This window comes from Meriones unguiculatus, chromosome 1 (genome assembly GCF_030254825.1).
Source record: "Meriones unguiculatus strain TT.TT164.6M chromosome 1, Bangor_MerUng_6.1, whole genome shotgun sequence".
NCBI lineage: Eukaryota > Metazoa > Chordata > Mammalia > Rodentia > Muridae > Meriones > Meriones unguiculatus.
This window is the reverse complement of record NC_083349.1, coordinates 18,965,081-18,987,604: the sequence shown is the minus strand read 5'-3', so window position 1 is coordinate 18,987,604 and position 22,524 is coordinate 18,965,081. Positions and strand designations below refer to the sequence as shown.

Genomic DNA, 22,524 nt, shown 5'->3' with positions numbered 1-22,524 from the left:
TACATAAGAGATGTTTTGTCACTTAAAATTATTGAGGCAAAACTTGTACACATCACAACACACAGATCACAAGTACAACACTGAATAAGTTTTGATACTCTTATACATTTATATAACAATCACCAGTTATCAGATAATTGGATCTTACAGTATGGAAGCAAAAGAAATGGGACCAAACCCAGTATGATAAACAAGACGGGCAAAGCTTTCTTGAAACTTATGAACAGAAGAATGTAATGCCAGTTGAAAAGACAGCCTGGCTGCTTGCTCAACTGAGAAAGCAGTAGGCTTCTATTGATTTTTCTGGGGAAGTTTTGTAATTTTCATTGTCCATGGGCATGTTTTCCTTCTTGTGAAAAAGTATTCTGGCCTTGAAGTTTACTGAGTTGACTTACTCCAAGAGGTCATCAGTTATGTTTAGAGCTGGCCTTTAGATTTGGTTTGAGCCTTAAAAGGACTTGGGACCTTAGATAATTGAGTCACTTTTGTAGTGGAAGTTTTGGTTTCTTAAAAAAAATTATGTTATGTTTTTGTTTTAATCCCAAGTGGATATGGAGCTGCTTTTGGTTTGTCCACAGCAGATAATTGCCTCATGTGCCACAGAGAGGGGTGTGGTCTTTGCCAGCTGTAGTTTAGTTTTGAGGACTCTGAGAGGATATAAATACCAGAGCCCAGAGAGAGGAGAAGGATGCTTTAAAGGATGATCCAAAGAGGCAAACTCTGAGAAACAAGAAGGCTGCTGCTATTTGTGGTGCTCCCGGTTCATCCTTCCGCTGTGTTTGCTGTTGCTGTTTTGCTGGACTCCTAGAGATCCTGATGACTGAGATTGGTATTGCCCCAAAGAACCTGACAATCCTAATCAGCAGGAACTAAGTCTAAAGAGGTCTATGTCCTCTATCCCTTCTAAGCTTCTTTCTTTCCTACCTAGGCAGAGGGGTTGGAAGGAGGTAAACATATAAGAAACTAAATAAAGTAGATTAAAAAGTACAGCTACACACTATGGTTGGCAAGAAGCACATACCAGCTCCAATGGCCAAATTAGCCCTGTGGTCTTGGACATAACTGCCCCGTGTTATAGCTCAGGCTGGCCTCAAATTCCTAATCCTCTTCCTGCCTCTGCCTTCTGGGTGTCAGGACTATAAATATATGATACTGTACTCAATAACAACATATTTCTCAGAGTTTCTGTGTGTACATGCAGAGTTGAGTAGGATCTTGTGGTAGCTGAGCCCTTGATGTTTGAATACTTGTTCCTCAGTTGGTATAACTATTTAAGAAGAGTTAGGTGTGGCATTGTTGGAGGAGGTATGTCACTGGAGGCAGGCTCTGAGGTTTCAAAACACTGGTGCCATTTTCATGTGCTCTCTGTCTCCTGCTTGCCTTTCTAGCCTCCAGCCACCATTGTGGACTCTAAAACCCTAAGATTCTGAAATCCTAAGTCCAAAATAAACTCTTCTGTAAGTTGCCTTGTCTTATCATATCAATAGAAAAGGACTACAAATCTGAGTCAAGAGTGAAGGTAGCAAAGAGGACAAATAAAAGATGATGAATACAGACATGCTAAAGTTTTCATCCATGTTCTGTTATTCATAACATCTCTGCCAAGTGGAGAGTCAGTACTCACAGCAGAGGTAGTTTTCAGGTTTCTGCAAAGTAACCTAGACAAATTCTATCATTGCCCACATACATCAGAGTTGCTACCTGCAGCAAAACCAGTAGAAACAAGTAAGGTTATGTCCAATCATGTGACTACCACTATTAGAGAGCAAATGCAGTGATTCTGCTATGACAGACTGTGTCACTTGAACTGACTTCAGGACTTGCTGGGACATTTTATGGTATAAAACTTTCCTCAGTAACAATTCCCCTCCCCTTTGTTGTTTTTGTTTGTTTGTCTTACCTCCTAAATATTGAAGGGTTTGGGATCCATTAGAGGCTGTATGTGTGGATATCTCAAACTCAAGTCAACTTGAGCTGGTCTTAGTTACAAGGGATTCCTAGTCTGCTATCCAGATATTATCTTACACAACAGGTTGTCTGCTGTATTTTTATACACAAGTCAGTTTTTCTCTATAACCAAAAGGAGGGGATTGTACAGGGATGTAAATGCCAGGAGGAGTTCATGGGTCTTTTTAAAACTATGTCTGCCACACTCGGTGTTGACTCTTTTGTCTTGGCCTGTCTTAGTTTCCTCAGCATAGAAATGACAGTTTGAGCAAAAGGAGCTGGAGATAAGGAGAACGGATAGACAGTTGTCCAGGGACAGAACCCAGATGCAGTGCCATGTTGCATCCAGGCAGACACTTGCAATGGAGGTGAAATGTGTGTTTTTAGAGATGAAAAGAACACAAGGGAACATGCTTGTGTGTGAAGAAATGTTCTAGGAGTAACGACAGTACCAAGTCTACTGAAGTACAAGTGAAAGGGGACCTACAGATTGGTGTCCACTATAGGGTAAACTCCTTATGGGAACTACCCTGAGTCTATCTGGCCAAAGGTACTTCTGAAGAGAGTGCTTTGAAGAGGCAAGAGTGGGTGGCCTGGGTTTCCTAGGGACATTTCTTCCATTCATTTAGCAAATCCAAGGCCTGTGGAAGTACTCCTGCCTACTCTTGTCTCTCTATCAGCTTAGTTTCTTTTTTTAAGATTTAAATATAAATGTTCTTCCTCCCACAGCATTTTGAGGTAATTCAAGGGCTTGAGGGTAGCTGGTTCTACTGCCATCTGTTTTTCCCCAAGTTGCCAAATATCACAGTTTTCTCCTTTCTTCAAGCGGTTCAGGCACGTGCAGCTGGTGGTCTCATAGCCACCTCCCGTCAGGTAACTAGACGCTGGGGCGACTCACAGATGAACCTCCCTGTTCTGGTTGCGTGCTGCTGGATGAACAGGATTGCGCCGTCACGGAAGCGCTCACGTTTAGGCATGCGCAGACAGTCTGGCAGCCATTTTAAAGGGCTACTGAGCTCACGAAGTGCGCCACTGCGCAGGCGTACACGAGAACCTTAACCCGCCCCGTCTCCCCTCGCCTCTCCGCCCCGCCCACTTTCCTCCCCCAGCTCGGCCCGAGCTTAGAACACGCATGCACGGACTAGCCGGAAGGGGAGGGGTCAGCCATTGCCAAGCGCCTGCGCTTTGGTAACGCCGGGGTGGGGTTGGGGGGGGCCGGGGCGGGGCGGGGCGGGGCGACTGTCAGCTGACCGAGGCGCAGATTGCCTCGCGGGACAACGGTCGGCGACGCAGGTTGTGGTGGGGGTGGGCGAGCTCTCCCGGCGGGTCTCTGTGCTGTCGGCGAGGCACAGGGCCGCCGCCGCACCATGGCGACCACCGTCAGCACGCAGCGCGGGCCGGTGAGTCCCCTCGACGGGAGCCGGAGTGGGGCAGCGGAGCCTGGGGTCGGGTTCTTCTTTTCAGCCTCTTGCGGGGGCCCTCGCGGATTGCTCGGCGGTCCCGGGGCTGCGCGGGTCCCATCTTCGGGTAGCGATTCTGCTTCTGAGGGTCTCTCGGGTAGAGGAGGGCAGAACTTGATGGTTTCCTGGACGCTCACGGGCCCTGGAAGCTCCTGGCCCCTAGATGGAGAAGGGTTCTGACTCCCTTGGTCCTCCAGAGGGAGGAAGCCATGAGTCCCTCAGTCCTCTATAGAGAGGAACCCTTAACCCATTGGCCAACGGGAGGGAGAGGGACTTCCACCCTTCTTGGTTTCCCAGACGGAGAGAGTCCTCGATTCCCCTTAGTTCCTTAGATAGAAAAGGACCCTGAATCCCTTACTTCCCCTGATGTACCTACCACCCCTGTATACCTCTGGATTCACTAATATTTGCAAAGGCTTTTTAGCTGGTTGTCAGGGTCTAGTAGAACTACCACAGTGTGGTAGTGCTTCTCTCCTATTCATGTCCCACATGGACATGAGCTCTGACTTTCTTGGTCTCCCAGATGGAGAGTGGTCCTGCCCCCATTAATTGCCCAAGCTGAGAGGGGTGTTGGCTCCCGTAGTTTCTCAGAGGAGTGGGGCTGGACACTATTGGTCCTCCAGAAGGAAAGATGTCCTGGACTCCTTGTTTTCAGAGGTGGTGAAAGTTCCCACTTTGTAGTCAGTCCTTAGTTGTGTCAGTTTTCTCCCCTCTCTAGCATCTAGAGAGAACAGAGGAGCACCTTTTCAGCCCAGTTAATGGCTATATTCCCAAGCCTCAATTTCCTCTTTATAAATGAGACGGGAGCAGATAACTTGGAAGACCCAACAGGGTTGTCTCCTAAGAGTTCTCTTGGGTTCCGTGATAATGCCTGTTTCTCCTCTCCTTAGTATGGATGTCCTCCTAGTAGCTTCCTGGGACTGTTGCGGCTGGGATGCTGTTGCTTAACAGCAGCTAGGTGTAATACAACCGAAGTCTGATGGCACCAGTGTCTTTTCCTTGAAGTTAATACTGAATGTGCCTGAAAAGCCTGTGTGTTCCCAGGTCCTCACTCTGACAGCTTGGTGTTGACTTGTGTGTGTATGTGCATGTAACAGATAATTTGTTGGGGTAGATTACTGATTTTCTGTCTTTGAAGAAAGCCCCGGGCTTGGTTAGATGCTTTTTCAGAGGGCTTTGAAGGCAGACCTCCTGAACTACTGTCAGACTTGGTATGGAGCGTTACGGAATTGGAGTTACCTTCATGTTCAGCAGTTCTTCTTCATCCTCAGGGTCTCAGGGCTTCACTCTTATTCATGTCATACTTGGGGTGTAGAGTGTAAAGATAAACAGCGCTGGCTTCCAAACATAGATAAAGTTGGCATTTGAAGGTCCTCCTTTATAGACGTGTTGTGGGGAGTCCAGCAGGTGCTGACCTGCCCTGCTCGAGGTGCTGGTTAACCTGAGCTTTTCCAGAGGCCACTGGTGCTGGCTTTGCCCCTCCTCATTCTGTGGGTGAGCCTTAGTGCCTATGCCTAGCTGGAACCTCATCAGTCTTGTTCTTTTCTGATGATTGTGGTTGAGCAAGTGACTTGTTTAGGGATGGCAAAAGGTATATACATATTTTTTATTTTATGTGAATTAATATTTTACCCATGTATATGTAAATATACCGTGCTCATTTTTGGTGCCCATGGAGTTCGGAAGAGGGGTTCAGATTTGCCAGAACTCAAGTTTCATATGGCTGTGAACCATGTGGGGTGTTGGGAATTGAATCCAGGTCCTCTGGAAGAGCAGCCACTGTTCTTAACCAATGAAACATCTTTCCAGCCCCAAAAGAGTGATCTTTTAAATTTGATCATATGTTCTACACTTGGTAACTGGGTCTGTTGTTAAAGATAAGCTTTTCCCATCAGCCAGAGGAGCCTGGGCTGTCTCTAAACATTTTCTAAAGTAAGGTAAAATGCAGGCTTCTTATTTTCTAGTCATAGAGGAAGGAGTTGATCTCTTTAGGGTGTATTTGGTTTTCTTTTGGAGTGTTACTGCATACTCATAGCTTTCAGACCTCCTGTGTGAGTTAGCATCCTCTGTCCATGCATTCTCAATAGGCAGAACCTGAGCAAGAGGTTATGTTCACTAGCTGGCCACTAGGCCTTTATCTCTGGGTCCCTGGAATGTTTGCTCTGGGTTCTGAGGTGAGGCTCTACCTGAGTACAAGTCTAGCATTCCTGCATCAGGCTGTGGCCACCAGATAGTGACTTCTACTGGCTTCTTGCCTTTTACTTTGTATGACAGCATGGCTACTCTACTTTTTCTTTTAGAAAGTATTTACAGGGTTTTTCTTTTATTCATTTACTTTTTTACTTTACATTATATTCAACGTGTTTAGGAAGGATCTACCCACAGCAACATGTAGCTTTATCCTTAAAAGACAAATCTAAGAAGTACAAGTTTCTGTTGGAACCTTTTAAATAGCTTTATTTTACATAGCACAAATATATAAACATGTATTTAACAGTTTTAGGCGTCTGTTTGTCCTATATGTTTTTATTCTTGCTTTGATTCATAAGTCATTGATTTTATAAAATGTGTTTTATCAGAAATACATTTTTAAATATATGTAATCATAGTAAATTCTTTACCAGTTTGGAAAATACATGGTGTATTTCTTCTCTCTTGGGAGTTACCCTAGGAATTTTAACACACTGCAAACCTGAAGTTGAGTGCATCTCTGTCTTTCCCAGTCTGTGCAAAGACCATAGAGAGCTAGTGGTGACTCAGTGGCCTCATCCCACCAAGAGCTGTTGTGCCATATATGACAGTTCTGCTTTCCTTTGAGTAACAGCACTTTTATGTCAATGCTTGTTTAGATCTGAGATGCATAATTTTCTTCCTAACCCTCTTTGTGTCTATTTGTTGGGATTTCTTTGCCTTACTTTCAAGTTTCTCTTTTGGAACCCTTCACTGTAGCCCCTGAGAGCTGTGTAGAGTTGAAGTGGACAGTGGCTTCTCAGTCCACTGTAAGTCTGCCTTGCTGTCATCCCAGTTACTACTTTGCTTCTCTTCCATTCTTTGGAGTTTCAATGTAAACCACTGAAAGCCTTAAAGTGCAGTTTCAGTCCTCTGAGGGCCAAGTCACTGTTTAAAGAACTGTTGTCAGGGCTTGTGAGGATGCACCAAGTTTATGCATGGAGAGTGCAGCAGGCCCAGCCCATGGGAAATAATGAACTAGAGAGGTACTAGGTCCTTATGAATTACTTTCATTTCTTAGAACACATGACTCTTTCTGTGATCAAATCCTTTTCAGATACTATTTCTGCTTTGACAGCAGAGAAACAGTGAAGCTGGGTGCAGGTAGGTTGTGCAGTTGCCAGGTACCTGTTGCAGGCAGGATGGCATCGGCTGTGGTGACTGTGGGGAGACACAGCAGCAGCTAGTCTTGTGGGTAGGAATCCCACAAGACTATCCCTGTGATCACTGAGTCTGGAAGGCTGTCCAGGCCTTCACATTGGGCAACAGAGACACCTCTGCCCGGCTTCCACAGATACACTAAACTATGAGCTGGTGCTTCAGGGTCTCCCTTGCTCCCTTTAGCATTGCTGGTGCCACAGCCTTACATGCATGGATGCACACATGCAACTCACTCACGTACCTGTGGAAGTAAGTAACTGTGTCTCTGTCTCCCCCCTCCCTTTTTTTCTTGAATTCTAGACTAGCAGCTTCTTGCCTTTTTCTACAGTGTCCTAGACATGCTAGCAGGTAGGTCCTCCATGCTGGGCAGGTCAGAAGCCTTTGGACAACCCTCGGAGAGACACCGTGCTTCTCTGTCCATGGGGAAATCCCATGGGCTGTGTCACAGATTGTAAGGGTTGGGTTCATGTGTGCCTTCACTCACTATGTTAGTCTGCCTGTTCCTACTTTTCCTTGCCAAGGGTAAAGCCCAGTGTACCCTCCTACTGGCCTGTTTTTGTTTGCTCTTTTTGTGTATGTGTGTGTTTTTGTCAGCATTTTGGGGGCTCCTTGCATTTTAGGGACACAGAAATACCCCATTCCTTTTGAGGGCTGTGAGTGTGAGCCACACAAATGCTTCTGTCTAGGGAAGTCAGACATTGCTTGGTGGCTCTCCCTTTTTCCCAGGCCATAAGGAGTGAGCCTACTTATGCTTACATTCCTGTAGCTTTTCCATTGGACTGGTGCCTGGAAATGAAATTGGTGGGTCTTAACCCACATGTTTAAAGTCATTTGGTAATATTGAACTCAATGTGTGTATTCATCTTGTACTCTTAAGTAAAACTGTAAAAAAAAAAAAAATCCATTGTGAATCTCTTAACAGATTCATGATTTAATGTTTCTAAGTCTTTAAGCTGTGATAAAAAAATGTATATTTTCATATGGCCAATGTATGGCAAAAATTTCTTCTACCAATATACAGCAAAAATACATTTTAGAATTATCCCTGTATTTTACAGCTTTTCTAAAAATAGCTATTTATTGGTGGTATTTTCTAGTGCTGTCATTGTCTTTATAGAATTTGCACCAATGCCTGATACATCTTGCTCTTGAAGCATTCCTCACTACGCTAAAAGTGGTGGCTCTTTAGGTATATCGTAAGGTGTCCTCATTTAGTCAAATCATCAGGGACCTGCAGCAATAGGCAGGTATTGCTTGTATAACCAGCTTGTTTGTTGTCTGGTTTGGGCTGAAGTATTTCCTATCCCTTCCTGTTCCCTCCTTGGGTTAAGGTGAAACTTTTCCTAGTATATTATGACTTTAGAATAGTTTTATATTTAAGGAAAAGCTATAGAAAAAAAAAGAGTTCTCCCTTGTATCACTCTATTTCCCCTGATGTCATTGTCACAGACCATTGTCACTGCCATGAAACTGGCTTCAGTCCATGCTCCAGATTCAGCTTGTTCCCTTCATTGCTGTGGGTTCCTCCCAGCCCCTTGCTTAGCCTTTGACCATCTCTCAGGTTGCCCTTGGTTCTTATTTTGGAGGAGGTACATTGTTGAGGATGTTGTATCACATCGCTGGGTTAGATGAAGGATCACTTAGCTGGGACAGAGTGGATTAGCTTTTTCTACCATGTTTGCTTTTCTATTCTTCAGTAACACTGTTAAGCTCACATTGTTAAAACTTTCCTTTCTTATTTATAATCTTATGGTTAAATCTTTGTGAAAACAGCACAGAATTTGATCTTCTTTGGGGGAAGTTGCTGGGGATTGAACCTAGTTCACTGTGCATGCTGAGCAAGTGCTCTACCACAGAGCTAGACCTCTAGCCACACTTTACCTTAACCCCACCCCAACTCTAATAGTCTCTTTCTCTTTAATGAAAGCCTGGAAGAGTGTAATATGAAATCTCAGTGTTTGAAGTTTCCATTCCTAAGAAGGGAACAGATAAAGAGATAATTAAAATTAAAAAACAGCCCTCACTTGTTCCACATGGCCTTCCTGACCTCCATGCTGAAGCAACCCCCATGACTGCCTACACCCTGACCTATCACTGTGATACAGGCCTGTCCTGGGTCTGTCCCTAGGAGACACAAGTGTGCCCTGCTGCTTGTGGCATACAATTAGCAGTTGTTCCTGTGACAAGTGAGAACTTGGTCTATGTAGGTTAACCCCAAGAACCTGGCTGAAGAAAGTCTACTTTTGCCTAATAATCCATTTATGATGCATAGATAGAGTTAATTATGCATCTTGGAGGTGCACCCTCAAAATTCACTTCAGACTAACATAGGTATAGGCTGGGAGTTTCTCTGGGAGGGTGTTTCCTGTATGCAATAGACACTGGTTCTTGGCTGTGCCTTTCTTGGTAATCATGGGCCTCACTGGCCACAGCTACTTTCCAGGAAGCTTCTGCCTAGGAGGGCTGGTCTCCCTCCTGACTGTGGGCTGAGTGACCCCAGAGGTGCAGAAGGGCATGCTGCTGAGTTGTCACCACTTTGAGATGTATGTGATACGCTTTTTTTTTTTTTTTCCAAGTTAGAAGACAGTAGTACCACTATCATCAGGCCAACTGCTCAAGAGTGACCCATAGAAAACTCTGGGCTATATCTTTGGTTGGTCCTGAACTTCTGACTAGTCTATATTTTCTGGAAATACAGAAATGGGAAGATGATAAGGAGCAAAACTCAAGGATTCAGTGACTTTTGCTTGCTTGCTTGCTTGCTTTATTAATTAATTTGATTTATTTTTTGAGACAGGGTCTTGCTGAATAGCCCAGGCATGCCTGGAACTCACTATGTAGCCCAGTTTGGCTTTGAACTCACAGTACTCCCCTGCCTCTGCCTTTTAAGTGCTGGGATTGCAGGAGTGAGCCAGCATGCCTACTTTTCTCAGGGACCTTTGAAAAGAGCACCCAAACTCCTGAGAGACAGATGCTTTCTAGGTGCTGGGACTGAAAAACCTATACAAACTGGAAGTCTACATGGTACATTATCAGTGGGAGCCCACAGCCAGGTGGGATAGGCAGTAGTGTTTACGGTAGAGATAGTCAGGGCATCACAGAACCTTGACACCCAAGCACTCCCAGCAGCTCTCAGTAAATTCACTTTGCCACAGCTCATTTACGACATTGATGCTTCATTGAAAGCTTATATGCTGGCCTGGGAAGCCATGCACAGGGACCTGAGGACTTGGGGACCACCATAGACACCTGTTTCATGCTCAGGTCCTCCCTCTAGTGGGTTTTCAGCCTTCAGAGCTTCATCAGCTGATCCTTAATTGTGAGCATTTCCTCTATGTAACCTTTAGACCTGTACCCACTGGGCAGCCTTCTTTGGGGCCATCCTGGTTGAAACTGTAGATGCTTGTTCCCAGGGTTGTCCTCACTGGTCCTTGAGTCCTTGGCCCTTCCATCTCGGGTCCCAGGCAGGTGTGCCATTTCCAACTGGTGTTTTCTTGGTGGGAAGCCCTGGTCAGCATGTATTCCTGTGGTTTCCCTCTGCGGTAGGTTGCTATGGTTATCCCCAGAATGATTTTTAGCCAGGGCCACCATTAGTAGTCTTGGTTAACCTTTCCTTTGCTTTCTTATTTTCCTTGAAAAACTATATTTTCTTAGAGCCCTTCAACCCTAGTAGTCAGGCTTTTCAGTGACTGAGACATGTTCTAAACCTTCTAAGGGTGCTGGTTCACCTTTAGCACCTCCTGAATAAGAAGGCGTGAATCTTCAGGGGAAGGAGGCTCAGATGAGGGCAAGATGGAAATTTAAAGGTGGAAACAAACAAACAAACAAACAAACAAAAGACCAAGCACTCTCTAGGCCTTGGTGAGGTGAGGGTGAGCTGGACTGGGTCTGAGTGAACACTGCTCCAGGGCAAGCCGGATAGTACTCTAAGATTGCTCAGCTACCTGCTTTGACTCTACTTTTTTTCTCTCCTCACTGGAAGGTGTACATTGGTGAGCTCCCTCAGGATTTCCTCCGCATAACGCCCACACAGCAGCAGCAGCAGATCCAGCTGGATGCCCAGGCAGCCCAGCAGCTGCAGTATGGAGGAGCAGTTGGCACTGTGGGTCGCCTCAGCATCACTGTTGTACAGGTGGGTCTCAGTTTCCTATTGAAGATTGGTGATTTCATCCTTTGTATCACATTTCCCATGTGAACAAGTAGATTTATTTATTTATTTATTTATTTATTTATTTATTTATTTTTAATTCTAGCTATTCTTGAAAATAACTAGTGATACCTGTTGATTTCCCAGGGATCTGCCTAAGATACTTACATCCACTATTAGTTCGTACTGGCCACTATCTTCAATGAGGATACTTTCTCTGACCCCTTTGTAGCAGCTGAGGTCTTGCTACTCAGGCTAAGCTACTCAGTCCTCCACAACTGTCCTACTCCATGCTGAGGCCTAGGATGTGCATAGTTAGTGAACAGTGTCAGATTAGAGGTCTTGTCTTTGTTGCTTACTGCCGAGTATGGCCAGGTTCCCAGAATTGTATGAGTCCAGCAGTGACTGGCATCATGTTCAAGAGCAGGTTACTGACACAGTTAGGTGAACTTGAAGGCTGTTTTTTCATGTACTGTGAAATATCTATGAGGTAAGCAGAGAGGAACTCTGCTGGTGGATGCCTCTTTTTTTTTTTTTTTTAATTTGGTGTTATTTCAGGCAAAATTGGCAAAGAATTATGGCATGACTCGTATGGACCCTTATTGCCGCCTGCGTCTGGGCTATGCTGTTTATGAAACTCCTACAGCACACAATGGCGCCAAGAACCCTCGCTGGAACAAGGTCATCCAGTGCACAGTACCCCCAGGTGTGGACTCGTTCTACCTTGAGATCTTCGATGAGGTGAGGGATGCCCCAGTGTCACAGATCTGCCAAGCTGAGGCAGATAGGTATGGGTGTGCTGCAGTGTGCCTTGCAGTTGTAGTTATTAGGCTGGTCTACTGGTGCTCAGGCCTGTGTACCTGGCATTTAGTGGCCGGGTAACAGGGTGTGACCTGCCTGGACACCTGGCATTTGGTGGCTGAATGACAAAGTATAGCTTTTTTGTCTCAGCTCCTTTGACAGTGTCTGTTGGGAACTATCACCAGTAATATGGGTGTGAGGAGAATGTGAAAATAGCTGTTCATGGGTAGGTCAAATTTTCAAGCAAGTCAGGCTCCACTAGTGGTGAGAACACTGTTCTTGCAGGCATGAGTTATAGGCTGTGCCGGTAATGTTCCATGGCAATACCAACAGTAAGGCATGCAGGTTTTTGAGGGCAGTCAGGAAACTTCAGAGGCTGAAGCTGTCTCCTGATCGCTTCACCTGATAGCACATGTTCTGGAGACCACATGCCTGCCTCCTTAAACCAGAGTAAAGGGCAGAGGATAGAGAATGGGGACAGTGAGGGCCAGAGAGGAGTTGGACGTGGGCCGCCCAGCCAGGAGGACACAGCCTCCTCCTTGTCTTGTCCCTCTGCCTCTTCCTGTTTTGTTTTGTTATTTATTTATTTATTTATTTATTTGTCCCTTTCTCCCTCTTCTGTGTTCTCAGAATAGTAGGAACATATGAGGAGGAGGTTTGGGGCTGTGGGTAGCTGCTTGGTCCTTTTGTCCTCATCTGTATCTACTGGGCTTCAAACTTGAAGCTTATATCTGGTGGATTAGGTATAGGGCCACAAGGACTGAGGGGGACAGTGTTCATCCCTAAGCCAGAATGGCAGCCCAGAGATTCTTTCCTGTCCTTTGCCCTGGCCTTATGGTGGTTGTTCAGAAGGTGCAGAAGTGGTGGTGGTCAGGTTGCAGGTGATCCACGGAGGTCTGGGATTGTGGTTTAATGGGAAGCTCCTTAAAGGAAGCCAGAGCAGTGAAGAAGACCCGCTTCTGCCAAGAAGGCAGACGGTAGATGCAGGTGGCAGTCCAGGTGGAGTCACAGCCTTAGGAAAAGCTGGTCTCTATAAGATGAGTCATTGTGGGTCATGATGAGATCACTTTTCTCTTGTCCTCCTTAGCGAGCCTTCTCCATGGACGACCGCATAGCTTGGACCCACATCACCATCCCTGAGTCTCTGAAGCAAGGCCAAGTGGAGGATGAGTGGTATAGTCTGAGTGGAAGGCAGGGCGATGACAAGGAAGGCATGATTAACCTGGTCATGTCCTACACGGTGAGTTCACTGTCTGGAGTAGCCACCTTCTCGAGCAGCTCCTTGAGGCACCTATGGCTCCAAGAACCTTGGGAATTTGTGGGAGATAGGATTGGGGGTCTGGGCTTCTACTGGCTCTTTGTATTATTTAGGCCTCTTCTTTTTAGTTCTTGAGCCTTTGAAAATGGGAGTATAAAGCACCTTGTGTACAGGCCTCCTCAGCTTGACCATCCTGCATGTCTCTCCTTCTTCTGGTATTTAGTGTTACCTATCTTTAACAGGCACTTTATATAGCACAGGTTCATTTTATACTAGCTCATCTACAGTTCAAGATTATTTGAGTTGGGGCTGGAGAGGTGGCTCAGCAGGTAAGAGCACTGGCTTCTCTTGTGAAAAGTCCCAGGTTTGATTCCCAGCACCCATATGGCAGCTCACAATAAACTCTATCTCCAGTTCCAGAGGATTCAATATCCTTATCTAACCTTCACTGGCACCAGGCACACACACACTTGCAGGCAGAACATTAAGACACATTAAATAAATAAATTTAAAAAACAAAACAGTTTAGTACTTCAGTTTAGTACTGATACTGATGATGCATTCTCCAAAACAGATCCCGAAGGGAGCCTCTGTGAGACGTGATGGTTGCAGCTCATGTTTGTCTTCTTTAATCTTTACCCTAACTTTTGTTCTCACTGAAACTGGAACTCATTCATTCTATTGGGCTAATGAACTTCAGGGATCTTCCTGTCTCTGCCTTCCCAGCCCTGATAATGGCTTTTTATATGGGTGCTGGGGATTGAACTAAGGTTCTCATGCTTGTGTATCAAACACTTTCCTAACTGAGCTGTCTCCCTAGCCCAGTCCTTCTTTTGATCACATTTCAGTAGCTGTAATTCTGTGAGTCTTACAGCTGAGGATGGTATGCTGGAGTGTTGGTACAGATGCAGTCAGTGGCCAAGGCCACTACATTCTTGCTGACATGTCTTGGGTGTTAATGTCTGGACTATGGCTAGGACTTATTCCTGTGATACTGAAAGTAACAAGATTGACATATGGTATGGTCCTCCTTGACACCCATGTTTTTCTTTGTTGTGTTTCAGTCCCTTCCAGCTGCCATGATGATGCCACCTCAGCCTGTGGTCCTGATGCCAACTGTATACCAGCAGGGTGTCGGCTATGTGCCCATTGCAGGTGTGTGCTGCTGCTTTGTTAGGCAATTTTGGGACAGAGTAGGACTGGAGGAGGGAAGGACCCAGCGTTCCTATAAAGCATGACTAGGGATCTTATTTAATGAGGATCTTATTAAAGATCCTTCTAAAACAGTGTCGTACTTGAATTATGTATACATAGAAAATGTTTTCTATGGTGTTCTAGGGTGTTTTCCCTAATTGCTGGCACAACTGAGGTGAACTGAGGAGTTTTTGGAAGTGTGGAAATGTCCGTGGACATTTTTATGTTTGAGTCACTGGAATAAGAGAACCTGGTTCCTGGTAGGCAAGATGTTATACTACATCTTAAAAAACAAGGCTTTCATTGAAAGTATTTACTCATTTAAATTAATATATGCTTGGGTCATATAGTCAAGATGTGGCTTTTATATATTTTTTTAGTTTTCCAACTTCCCTGTGGCTTTCACAGTGCCTAATGTCCATCTGGCCCTTCTACCAGTACAGTGCAAGCTAGATGAGATCACAGCTGCTTTCCTAGCTTTAGCCAAAAGGAACAACTGTGGCTCTGAGAGTAGAAGACACCAGAGCAGGCCTGCAGGTCCCCCATTCTCTTCCAGGGTCCAAGGAACTGGAGTCCAAGCAGACCATGGTGGTCCTGCTGTCCCAGGAAACTCCAAGGCTAAGGCAGTGACCTTAACTCCAAGGCTAAGGTCTATAGGGCAAAAGGAATGTGAGGTCCTGGGTGGAACTTGGTCTTTGTGGTTCCTGGTTACCAGTGCTCAGGGTGGGTGTTGTCTTGGATCTGGGAGGTACAGTGGCTCAACAGTGTGGGGTCTGAGGTTCCCACATAGCCATAATTGAGTGACTCATTAGTTTTTCAGCCTTTATACCAGTTAAGCTAGGGAAGACAGTGCAGGACTTTGGAATGAAATCCACCCACACATATTCTGACAACAGCCTTGGCAGATAGAACTTGGGCCTTCTGTCTGTGACAGATCTGCCTGCAGGAACAAAGGGCAGCACTTTGCAAATGAGAGGGAGTCCACAGGCCATGCCCCTGCAGTATTTGGAATAGAGTAGGTTGTCACCAGATCAGCAGAGACCAGAAAGTACTGCAGTAGAGGGCAAACCAGTTAAATGTAGAGTGACCCAAGACCTTCAACCTTAAAGCAGTGTGATTGTTCACCAAGAGAACCTTAGAAATATGAGAGTGGGGTTTTGGGATGTGTGTTCTCTGGAGTCCCCAGTACAAGATCCTGACCTGTCTAGTTCAGTGAATGGATCCTGAGGTCTGAGGATTGCATTCCCAAAATGGCCCCAGGTTTCTTTTCTTCAAACTGCAGTCTCATCAGTTCTCTGTTCAAATATATCACTGGTATGTATGGAATTTGTCATTGAGCTGTCCTGAATTGGAGGTGTGAGGAGGGAGAAACAAGTAGAACACAGAGCACAAAGGGTACCCCAGTGTAGCAGAGGCAGTGTCACAGATGGGGCAGTGCAGCAGAAATCTGTTCCCTCAGCTTCAGAGGCCAGAAGTCTAAAACAAAGGCTGCAATCCCTTCTGATGCTCTGGATGTTCTACTTTTTCCAGGTCTTGGTTTTTGGCCACATCTCCCTAGTCTGTCTTCATACTCTATGGTCACCACCCTCTTTGTGTGTTTCTGTCCTGTAAGGTCACTGGACTAGGGCTTTTCTGCTCCTTCATGATCTGATCCTAACAAGGGTACCCTCTTTCCAGGCACTGGGATTGGACTTGAGTATATCTTTGGGTGGTGACAGAGGGGGTGGGGAGGCAACAGAGACAAACTTCTGTCCAGTTGCCAGCACCAGAACTACTTAAAACAAATGATAAAAGTTGTTGACCAGTGTACTCTTGGCTCTTGTCCTGCATTCTTGGCAGTGCCTCTAGACTGCTCTAGAATGTGTATTTTAGGGGAGATCCCTCTATAAATAGACTTTGATCCTCACTTTTGATGTACATTTTGAAAGTTAGAAACAATCTACTGACAGAAAAGCTGCCACAGAAATAAAAGGATGTTTTTCCTTTGGAGACCAGCCTCTGATGTCTGCTCTGTCCCCATGTAAGCATGCTTCCTGGAAGTGAGGACACTTCCCAAGGGGCCCTTCTGCAGGACTGCAGCCAGGTTTATCCCCACTTGTTCTGTGCAGCAGCTCTGGCCATGGGCCTGGTGGAGCTGGGTCTTCCCAGAACCTGTGACAGGCCCTGCAGCTATTTGTACTGCCCTGCCCACCATCTAGATACTGCTTAGAAAGCTGCTCTCGCTCATTACTGCTGCTCACACCTTACTATTTGGTAAGGTGCCACAATGCACCTTTTCAGTCTCTTGAGAACCCCTTTGTATCTACTCAGGGATTATATTCAAGGTCACAGTTGCTGCCTGTTTGTTGTCAGACTGTGCTGTCCACTGATAGCTCTAGCAGTGTGGGCTCGAGGTTTGTTTTATTTTCTGAGCTATTAATTTGTTACTGTATTGTTTTATCACTCAGTGGTCCCAGATTGGGCAGCCCTCTAGACCGAATTGTGTGCTGTTTGATATCTCACGTGCTATGCGAGCTTCCTGATTTTGGCACAGGAAGCCTCTGGCCATCTTGGCATTTCCTTCTTCTACCCCAGAATTAGCTACTTTTTCCTGAACCCAGGTTTCCACTAATGGAGAATCAGTTCTAGAAAAGTTCTTGAATTTTTTTTTTTTTTTAATTTATTGTAATCATTTGGGGGCATTAATAAGCATGCTGCTTCATTGAAACCTGATGCCTAGCTTTGGTTCTTATAATTCCTATGTTTGTGATGGCAGAGCCATCCTACCAGAGTACTTGGGGTGTCCTGTGCAGAGACAGATAGGGGTTGTTATCAGGGCATCTCAGGCCACAGAGTCAGTAACAGCAGTTCACCGGGGCATTTTTATTTCTGTTGCTGCTCTGTGGCTCCTCAAAAGTGAGGTCAAGTCACATGGTATTTCTTGCTTCATATCAGCTCCACAGTTGTGCTGCAGAGTTTGCTCACTTGGGAAAGACTTATACCCTTGACTATTCAGGGTACAAGGTACATTTGGACAGACCATGCATGAAAGAAGACTGCACTCCAGCACCTGACAGTGGGTGAGATAAGTCTGTGAGCAGTAGGACAGGAATGAGGAGAGTCACGTGTTAGCCTGTTCGCATTACTCACTGGTCACCCCTGCCATATGCCCAAGGGAAGTGCATAGACAGTAGATGCCAGCTGCTTCTGCATTGCAGGAGGCATAAACCCTGTTGTCTGTGTCTGAGGTTTTGGATTCAGTATCACAGCTGCTTCTTTGCAGAGCTGAAGCTGAAGGTTGGGGATCAAGGGTTAGCTGTGTGTTTATGAGTCTACTAATTTGAGTGCTTAGAAATATCCCATAATATGCAGCCTGATTCTGGGCTCATATTGCTGGTGGAGGTAGCCTCAGAGGCGTTTGGCTGTCTGTGTCAGTTTGTTGTGAGCTGTTGCTGTGAGGCAGGACCCAGGTTGTCTGTGCTGCTATACTAAGGCCGCAGTTTTTCTTGAATGGAGAACTCCCTTGCTTTTGTTTTATGAGTGGAATTCTATTGGTGAAGAAACTTTTGTTCCATTGAATTGGGCTTGCCTACTGTTTACAGTGAGTGCATTGTAGCTAAGTGTCCTGCCAGAAGAAATAAATTGGTCCTATTCCATCAGTTTGTGTCAGCTTATGAAGAGGAGGGCTTGCAGGGTGATGCCATTGAGCTGCCTTTATTCAACATGGTACTTTAGTGTAAGCTATGGATTCATTATACCTGCATGGCTCCTCACTGTACCCACTTAGACCTGAGAGGACCTTGTTTGGTACCAAGGCTGCAGGGCTCCTATTCATCCTTTGCCCTCCAAAGTGGCTCTCACAAATTCTAGGAAGTATTGATAAGTTGGTCCACACTTGGTCATAGTGACAGGTCAGACTTGGATTGGGAATATGGTATCCACTCTGGAGGATGGAAGGCACCAGGGCCAGTCGTCTTTGTGTGTATTGGTCTGCTCCCAAAGGAGCTGGTTTATGAAAGCAGGTGACTGCAGACAGCTCTCCTATGCTGACCCCATGCAGTTGGTCTGCAGGTTGTGCATCAGTGTCCAGTTCTCTCTTCCCTGTACCCAGCCAGGCTGAAAAATGTTGGAACACTGAACAGGACTCAAAGGAAGCTGCCTGGCCCTGGTACATGGAAAGGCCATCCATGTACCCCTTCCTCGGATATAGTCATGCACCATTCCTTGTGTTGCTGCAGTGGCTGTGTGTGTGTACAGACACTGAATCCATCCAGTTGAGGTGGTTTGAGCCCTTTTAAGAACAGGCTGCTGTCTTAGGCCTGGGCCAGGCAACATACAGTCCATTGTTTCATCCCCTCCTTTATCACCGAAAGGCTGAGCAGTGTGGCATTATGGTGACAGCTTGTGAGGTGTCTGATGGCAACCTGTCCAGGTCAGTCAGGACAAAGACACCAAAGTGAAGGCCTGGCCCAGAGGGTACTTTGGAAAGCTCTGCTTCTTAGTTCGAACCTCTTCATCTAGCACAGGGTTCAGGGAGCTGTATAGCATCAGTGCTGAGCTCTCTGCCAGCAGCTTTTCATTACTCATATGGCAAAAGGATTGGCTCCTAAGGCCCTCTGAGGGCCCTGGTGCCTCGGGCTGCTGAAAATTGATGTCTATTGTCTTCATTGTAAAAAGCTAGTATGCAGCCTTTCTGAAGTATTTAGAGCATGCTGTATGCAGCTCTACCTTACCAAGATATGCATGCTACTGTAATGTCTTTGCTAGGCTGTGAAAGTAAATTCTAGAATATTGACACAAACAGACTTTAGAGTATTGGGTGAAACAAGTATAATACTTTGCTGTCCCTATTCTCAGTAAAGACTCATGTCTATGATGAGTCTCCTAAGTTCTTAAAGTAGCACATGTGGTTACCAAATATTCATCTTGCTCCCTGTAAATTTTTAATATAAAGATCCAACTTAAATTTTTGGTCAGAAAGAAAATACCTCAGGAGAGGGGACCTCAGTAGTGAGGATGACCCAGCCCATCTGCCATGGGCATCCTTGAGGAATCTGTTTTTAAGTCAGACTTAAGGTAGCCTTTCTCCTTAAGGCCAGTCAGATGCATTATTTCTTCCTTTGGCACTACAGCTTTGTGACTCCACTGTTTTTGTCTTAGAACTCACTCTGTAGACCAGGCTGACCTTGAACTTAGAGATTCTCCTACTTCCTCCCAAGTATGGGATTAAAGGCATGCACCACCACACCTGGCTGACCCCACTCTTTTTAACCAAACTTCATCTTCTGCTTTCAGGGATGCCTGCTGTCTGCAGCCCTGGCATGGTGCCTGTGGCCATGCCCCCACCAGCTGTGGCTCCTCAGCCCCGCTGTAATGAGGAGGACCTCAAGGCTATCCAGGACATGTTTCCCAACATGGACAGGGAAGTAATCCGCTCTGTGCTCGAAGCCCAGAGAGGGAACAAGGATGCTGCCATCAATTCCTTGCTACAGATGGGTGAAGAATCCTAGATCCACTTGTGGCCCTTGGCTTCACACCACTGACCCTTGGAATTGCCCACCCAGGGTTACCATCCCCACAAGATTCCAATGAAAGACCATCCATGTACCCCTTCCTTGGACATTAGCACCACCCCTTCCCACATATTTCGGGGATGCATGTGGATTTTTGGTTCTAGGCAGGCAGTCTTCTTCATTGTTGGTGAGGGACAAGGTGGGGAGACATCTCTCTCCTTGTCTCTAGCTGGGTGATGATGTCATGGCCCTATTACTGGACAGACTAGTGGTCCTATTGTTTGAGGACCTGCATCTCCATTCCTTACCCTGTTCTGGAAAGCATTCTTACAGAAAGCAGCAGCATCTGTCAGGATATTAGAATTTGTACAGCATCCTTCTGAGTCAATGGATGGGATGAAGTTACTCAGCCTAACTGGGATGGTTGTTGAAGGTGCACTGAGTTCATGTGCACCTACTTGCAGGTTATTTTTGGAACTTTTAAGCTAAAAGCTCCTTCCTTCCTCTGATGTTGTGTGTGAACCTGGACCCCTCACTTAGCCCTGGGCCAGTGAGATATGCTTTCCAGCCATATCCAGCAGGTCCAACCTCTTTGTCTAGCTCACCTGCGACTGTCTGGCTAGGCTTCAGCTACAGAAATCCAACTTGAATACTGAAGGTGTCCAGATCTGGTGCTTGGCTGGCCAGGCCCCTCCTTGGCCCTCAAAGCTGGAGGTTGCTTTCCACCTCCTCTTGTTTAGTACCAGCATTGTGGGACTTGCTCCCAGGGCTGTTCTTGCTGATAGGTCTTCGTCACAGAGCCCAGTCAAGTGAAGGAGATGGGCTGGTATGGCACTGTGTGTTTACTATTAAAAGATACTCAGCCATCGTGACACTACTGACCTGCAGCAGACTGTGTGGACCCATACTGTAGCTTGGCTTGAGTGATTAAAAATCCCATGCTTAAATTAAAACTCCATTGAGTTAGATGTGCCTAGTGGATATTGTGTGTTGTATTTGGGGTTGCAAACCTTTGGGCTCATGAGGTGGCTGTACATATGTTAAGAGAGAGAATGGCTGACACCTTGTCCTAAGATCCGGAACCTTGAAAGCTTTCTCAGAATCGATACACTGAACAGGTGTCCATTAAGAAGCTATCAAGCATTGTCACACATTTGTGGTGTTACAGTTTTGCCTTACATTGCAGTTGCTTTTTGTTTTTCCGAGAGTTTGCACCCAGCCTTTGAATATGTGACCCACAAATATGGCATGTAGGTAGCTCCTAGCAGTTTGGATTTTTGTGAAGGACCTAAAATATGAAAGTTAATGATTCGGTTTTGGCCTTTCCCCTCTCAAAATGCAGGTTAAGTTTTAATGTCAGCTAAAATATACTACTTTCTGTCATTCATGGGGGGTGCTTTTTGTCAAATGTATTGTCCATAAGTATTTATTTTTGTAAGCCTAAAGGCAGTATGTGTTGATGGTGAGCACGGGATGTGGTAACAAGCACTTTTCTTTAGTTGTAGGTCTTGAAACCTTTTAACTGCAAAATGGAGAAGAAAGACCAATGTTTGTTAAATAGATTCAACCACTCACTTTAACGCAGCAGGCACTGGAGTCTCCATTCTAGGCTGTTGTGTGGTCTTGTGCTTGGTAAGCAGAGGCCCTCTTACAGGGTGGATGAGCCAAGCAGAGCAGGACCTCCATAAGGGGGCCACTTAGTGTTACCAGCACACTAAAGACTGGAGCCCCTGTCTCTAGGTCTCAGGTATGGCTGTGCATCAACTTCTGCCTTCAGAGGTATGGGCTGAGCACAGCACTTTGTTCAGATGAGGTTCTGGAGGGAGCATCAACATTTGCTGGCAGCCCCTGAGCATCTTCCACAGCACTCAGAGGCAGCGTTCTCGAACTTGCGCTTGTTTAGATGTGGAAGAGTGATGATTTCAAGACAGATTTAAGGTTTGAACAGAGACTCTTCCCTTTACCATGAGCATTTTATTTTTTTAGATTGAAGAAAGATCACACTTTATAAGGCCTGAGTGACACCTCACTCTCCTAAGTTTTGTGCTGTTTTGTCTTGGAATTTCATGTCAGAGCCCATCTAGTGCAAGGAAAGAGACAGTGCTTGTCATGCTCGTCTAGGTGCCTAGGCATCAAGAGCATGGCTTGCTTGGCCTTCCATCCCATCCTGGGTCTTCTTGAGATGAAGAGTTGGCACACCTGGAAGGAGTAGCTCAAAGGCAGAGGCCACAGCAGATGTAATAGGCTTCTGGGTGAAGGCCAGGCTCTCACTGGGTGTCATTGCTGCTCTTGCCAAATTTGAAGATTCAGTCGGTAGCAACGTTTCATGAGGTGTCCACTCAGAGCGCCTGCTCTTAAGCCAGCTCTAGTGGCCATGGGTCTGGGGATGGCCTGGGCTGTTTTTTTCTCTGGACGTTCTGGTTGGCTGAAGTTGTAACGCACTGCACGCTTGTGGTGTGACATGGCCTGTGGCTTTCATCTCACTATGTGAGTGATGCCTACCTGACTGAGAGATGTGTTTGTGACTGGGTTCTGCCCTCTCCCTCCCAGGCCACTCTTTACAGACACTGGTGTCATCTGAGCACTGTCTGGAAGTTGACGGGATTGGTTCTCAGAACTCTGTGTCTATGGTTATCGTGGAGATGAGGTCCATGTCCAGAATTTTCTTTGATTATATGATATATTTTTACTTTTCAGCCTTCTAATTTAATAAGTGGTCTATATAAAATAGAAAAATAAAGTCCTCTAAGGAAATGTTTACCATTTTTGTCCCTGAGTATTTTTTTAAACTTTTTATTAGGTCTTTGTGAATTTCACATTATGCACCCCAGTCCC

At 45.8% G+C, this 22,524-nt stretch overlaps 1 protein-coding gene across 2 annotated transcripts; it reads left to right on the top strand.

The window, feature by feature from the left end:
* The first annotated feature begins 3,161 nt into the window (after positions 1-3,161).
* Tollip (toll interacting protein) lies at positions 3,162-22,449 on the top strand. 2 transcript variants are annotated; one of them, XM_060382781.1, is made up of 7 exons: positions 3,193-3,347; positions 7,098-7,145; positions 10,780-10,929; positions 11,503-11,685; positions 12,833-12,985; positions 14,068-14,158; positions 19,472-22,449. In XM_060382781.1, the coding sequence occupies exons 4-7, from the start codon at positions 11,527-11,529 to the stop codon at positions 19,684-19,686; spliced, it is 618 nt and encodes a 205-aa protein (XP_060238764.1). In that variant the 5' UTR covers positions 3,193-3,347; positions 7,098-7,145; positions 10,780-10,929; positions 11,503-11,526; the 3' UTR covers positions 19,687-22,449. The 2 variants fall into 2 exon arrangements, with proteins under 2 accessions (XP_021511434.1, XP_060238764.1); XM_021655759.2 differs by lacking the exon at positions 7,098-7,145 and having other exon boundaries at positions 3,162-3,347.
* Positions 22,450-22,524: the final 75 nt, after the last annotated feature.

Coding starts and splice junctions, on each gene's coding strand:
- Tollip (XM_021655759.2), top strand. CDS start 3,315: ATGGCGACCACCGTCAGCACGCAGCGCGGGCCG. Junction 10,930..11,502: donor TCAGCATCACTGTTGTACAG/GTGGGTCTCAGT, acceptor GTGTTATTTCAG/GCAAAATTGGCAAAGAATTA. Junction 12,986..14,067: donor ACCTGGTCATGTCCTACACG/GTGAGTTCACTG, acceptor GTTGTGTTTCAG/TCCCTTCCAGCTGCCATGAT.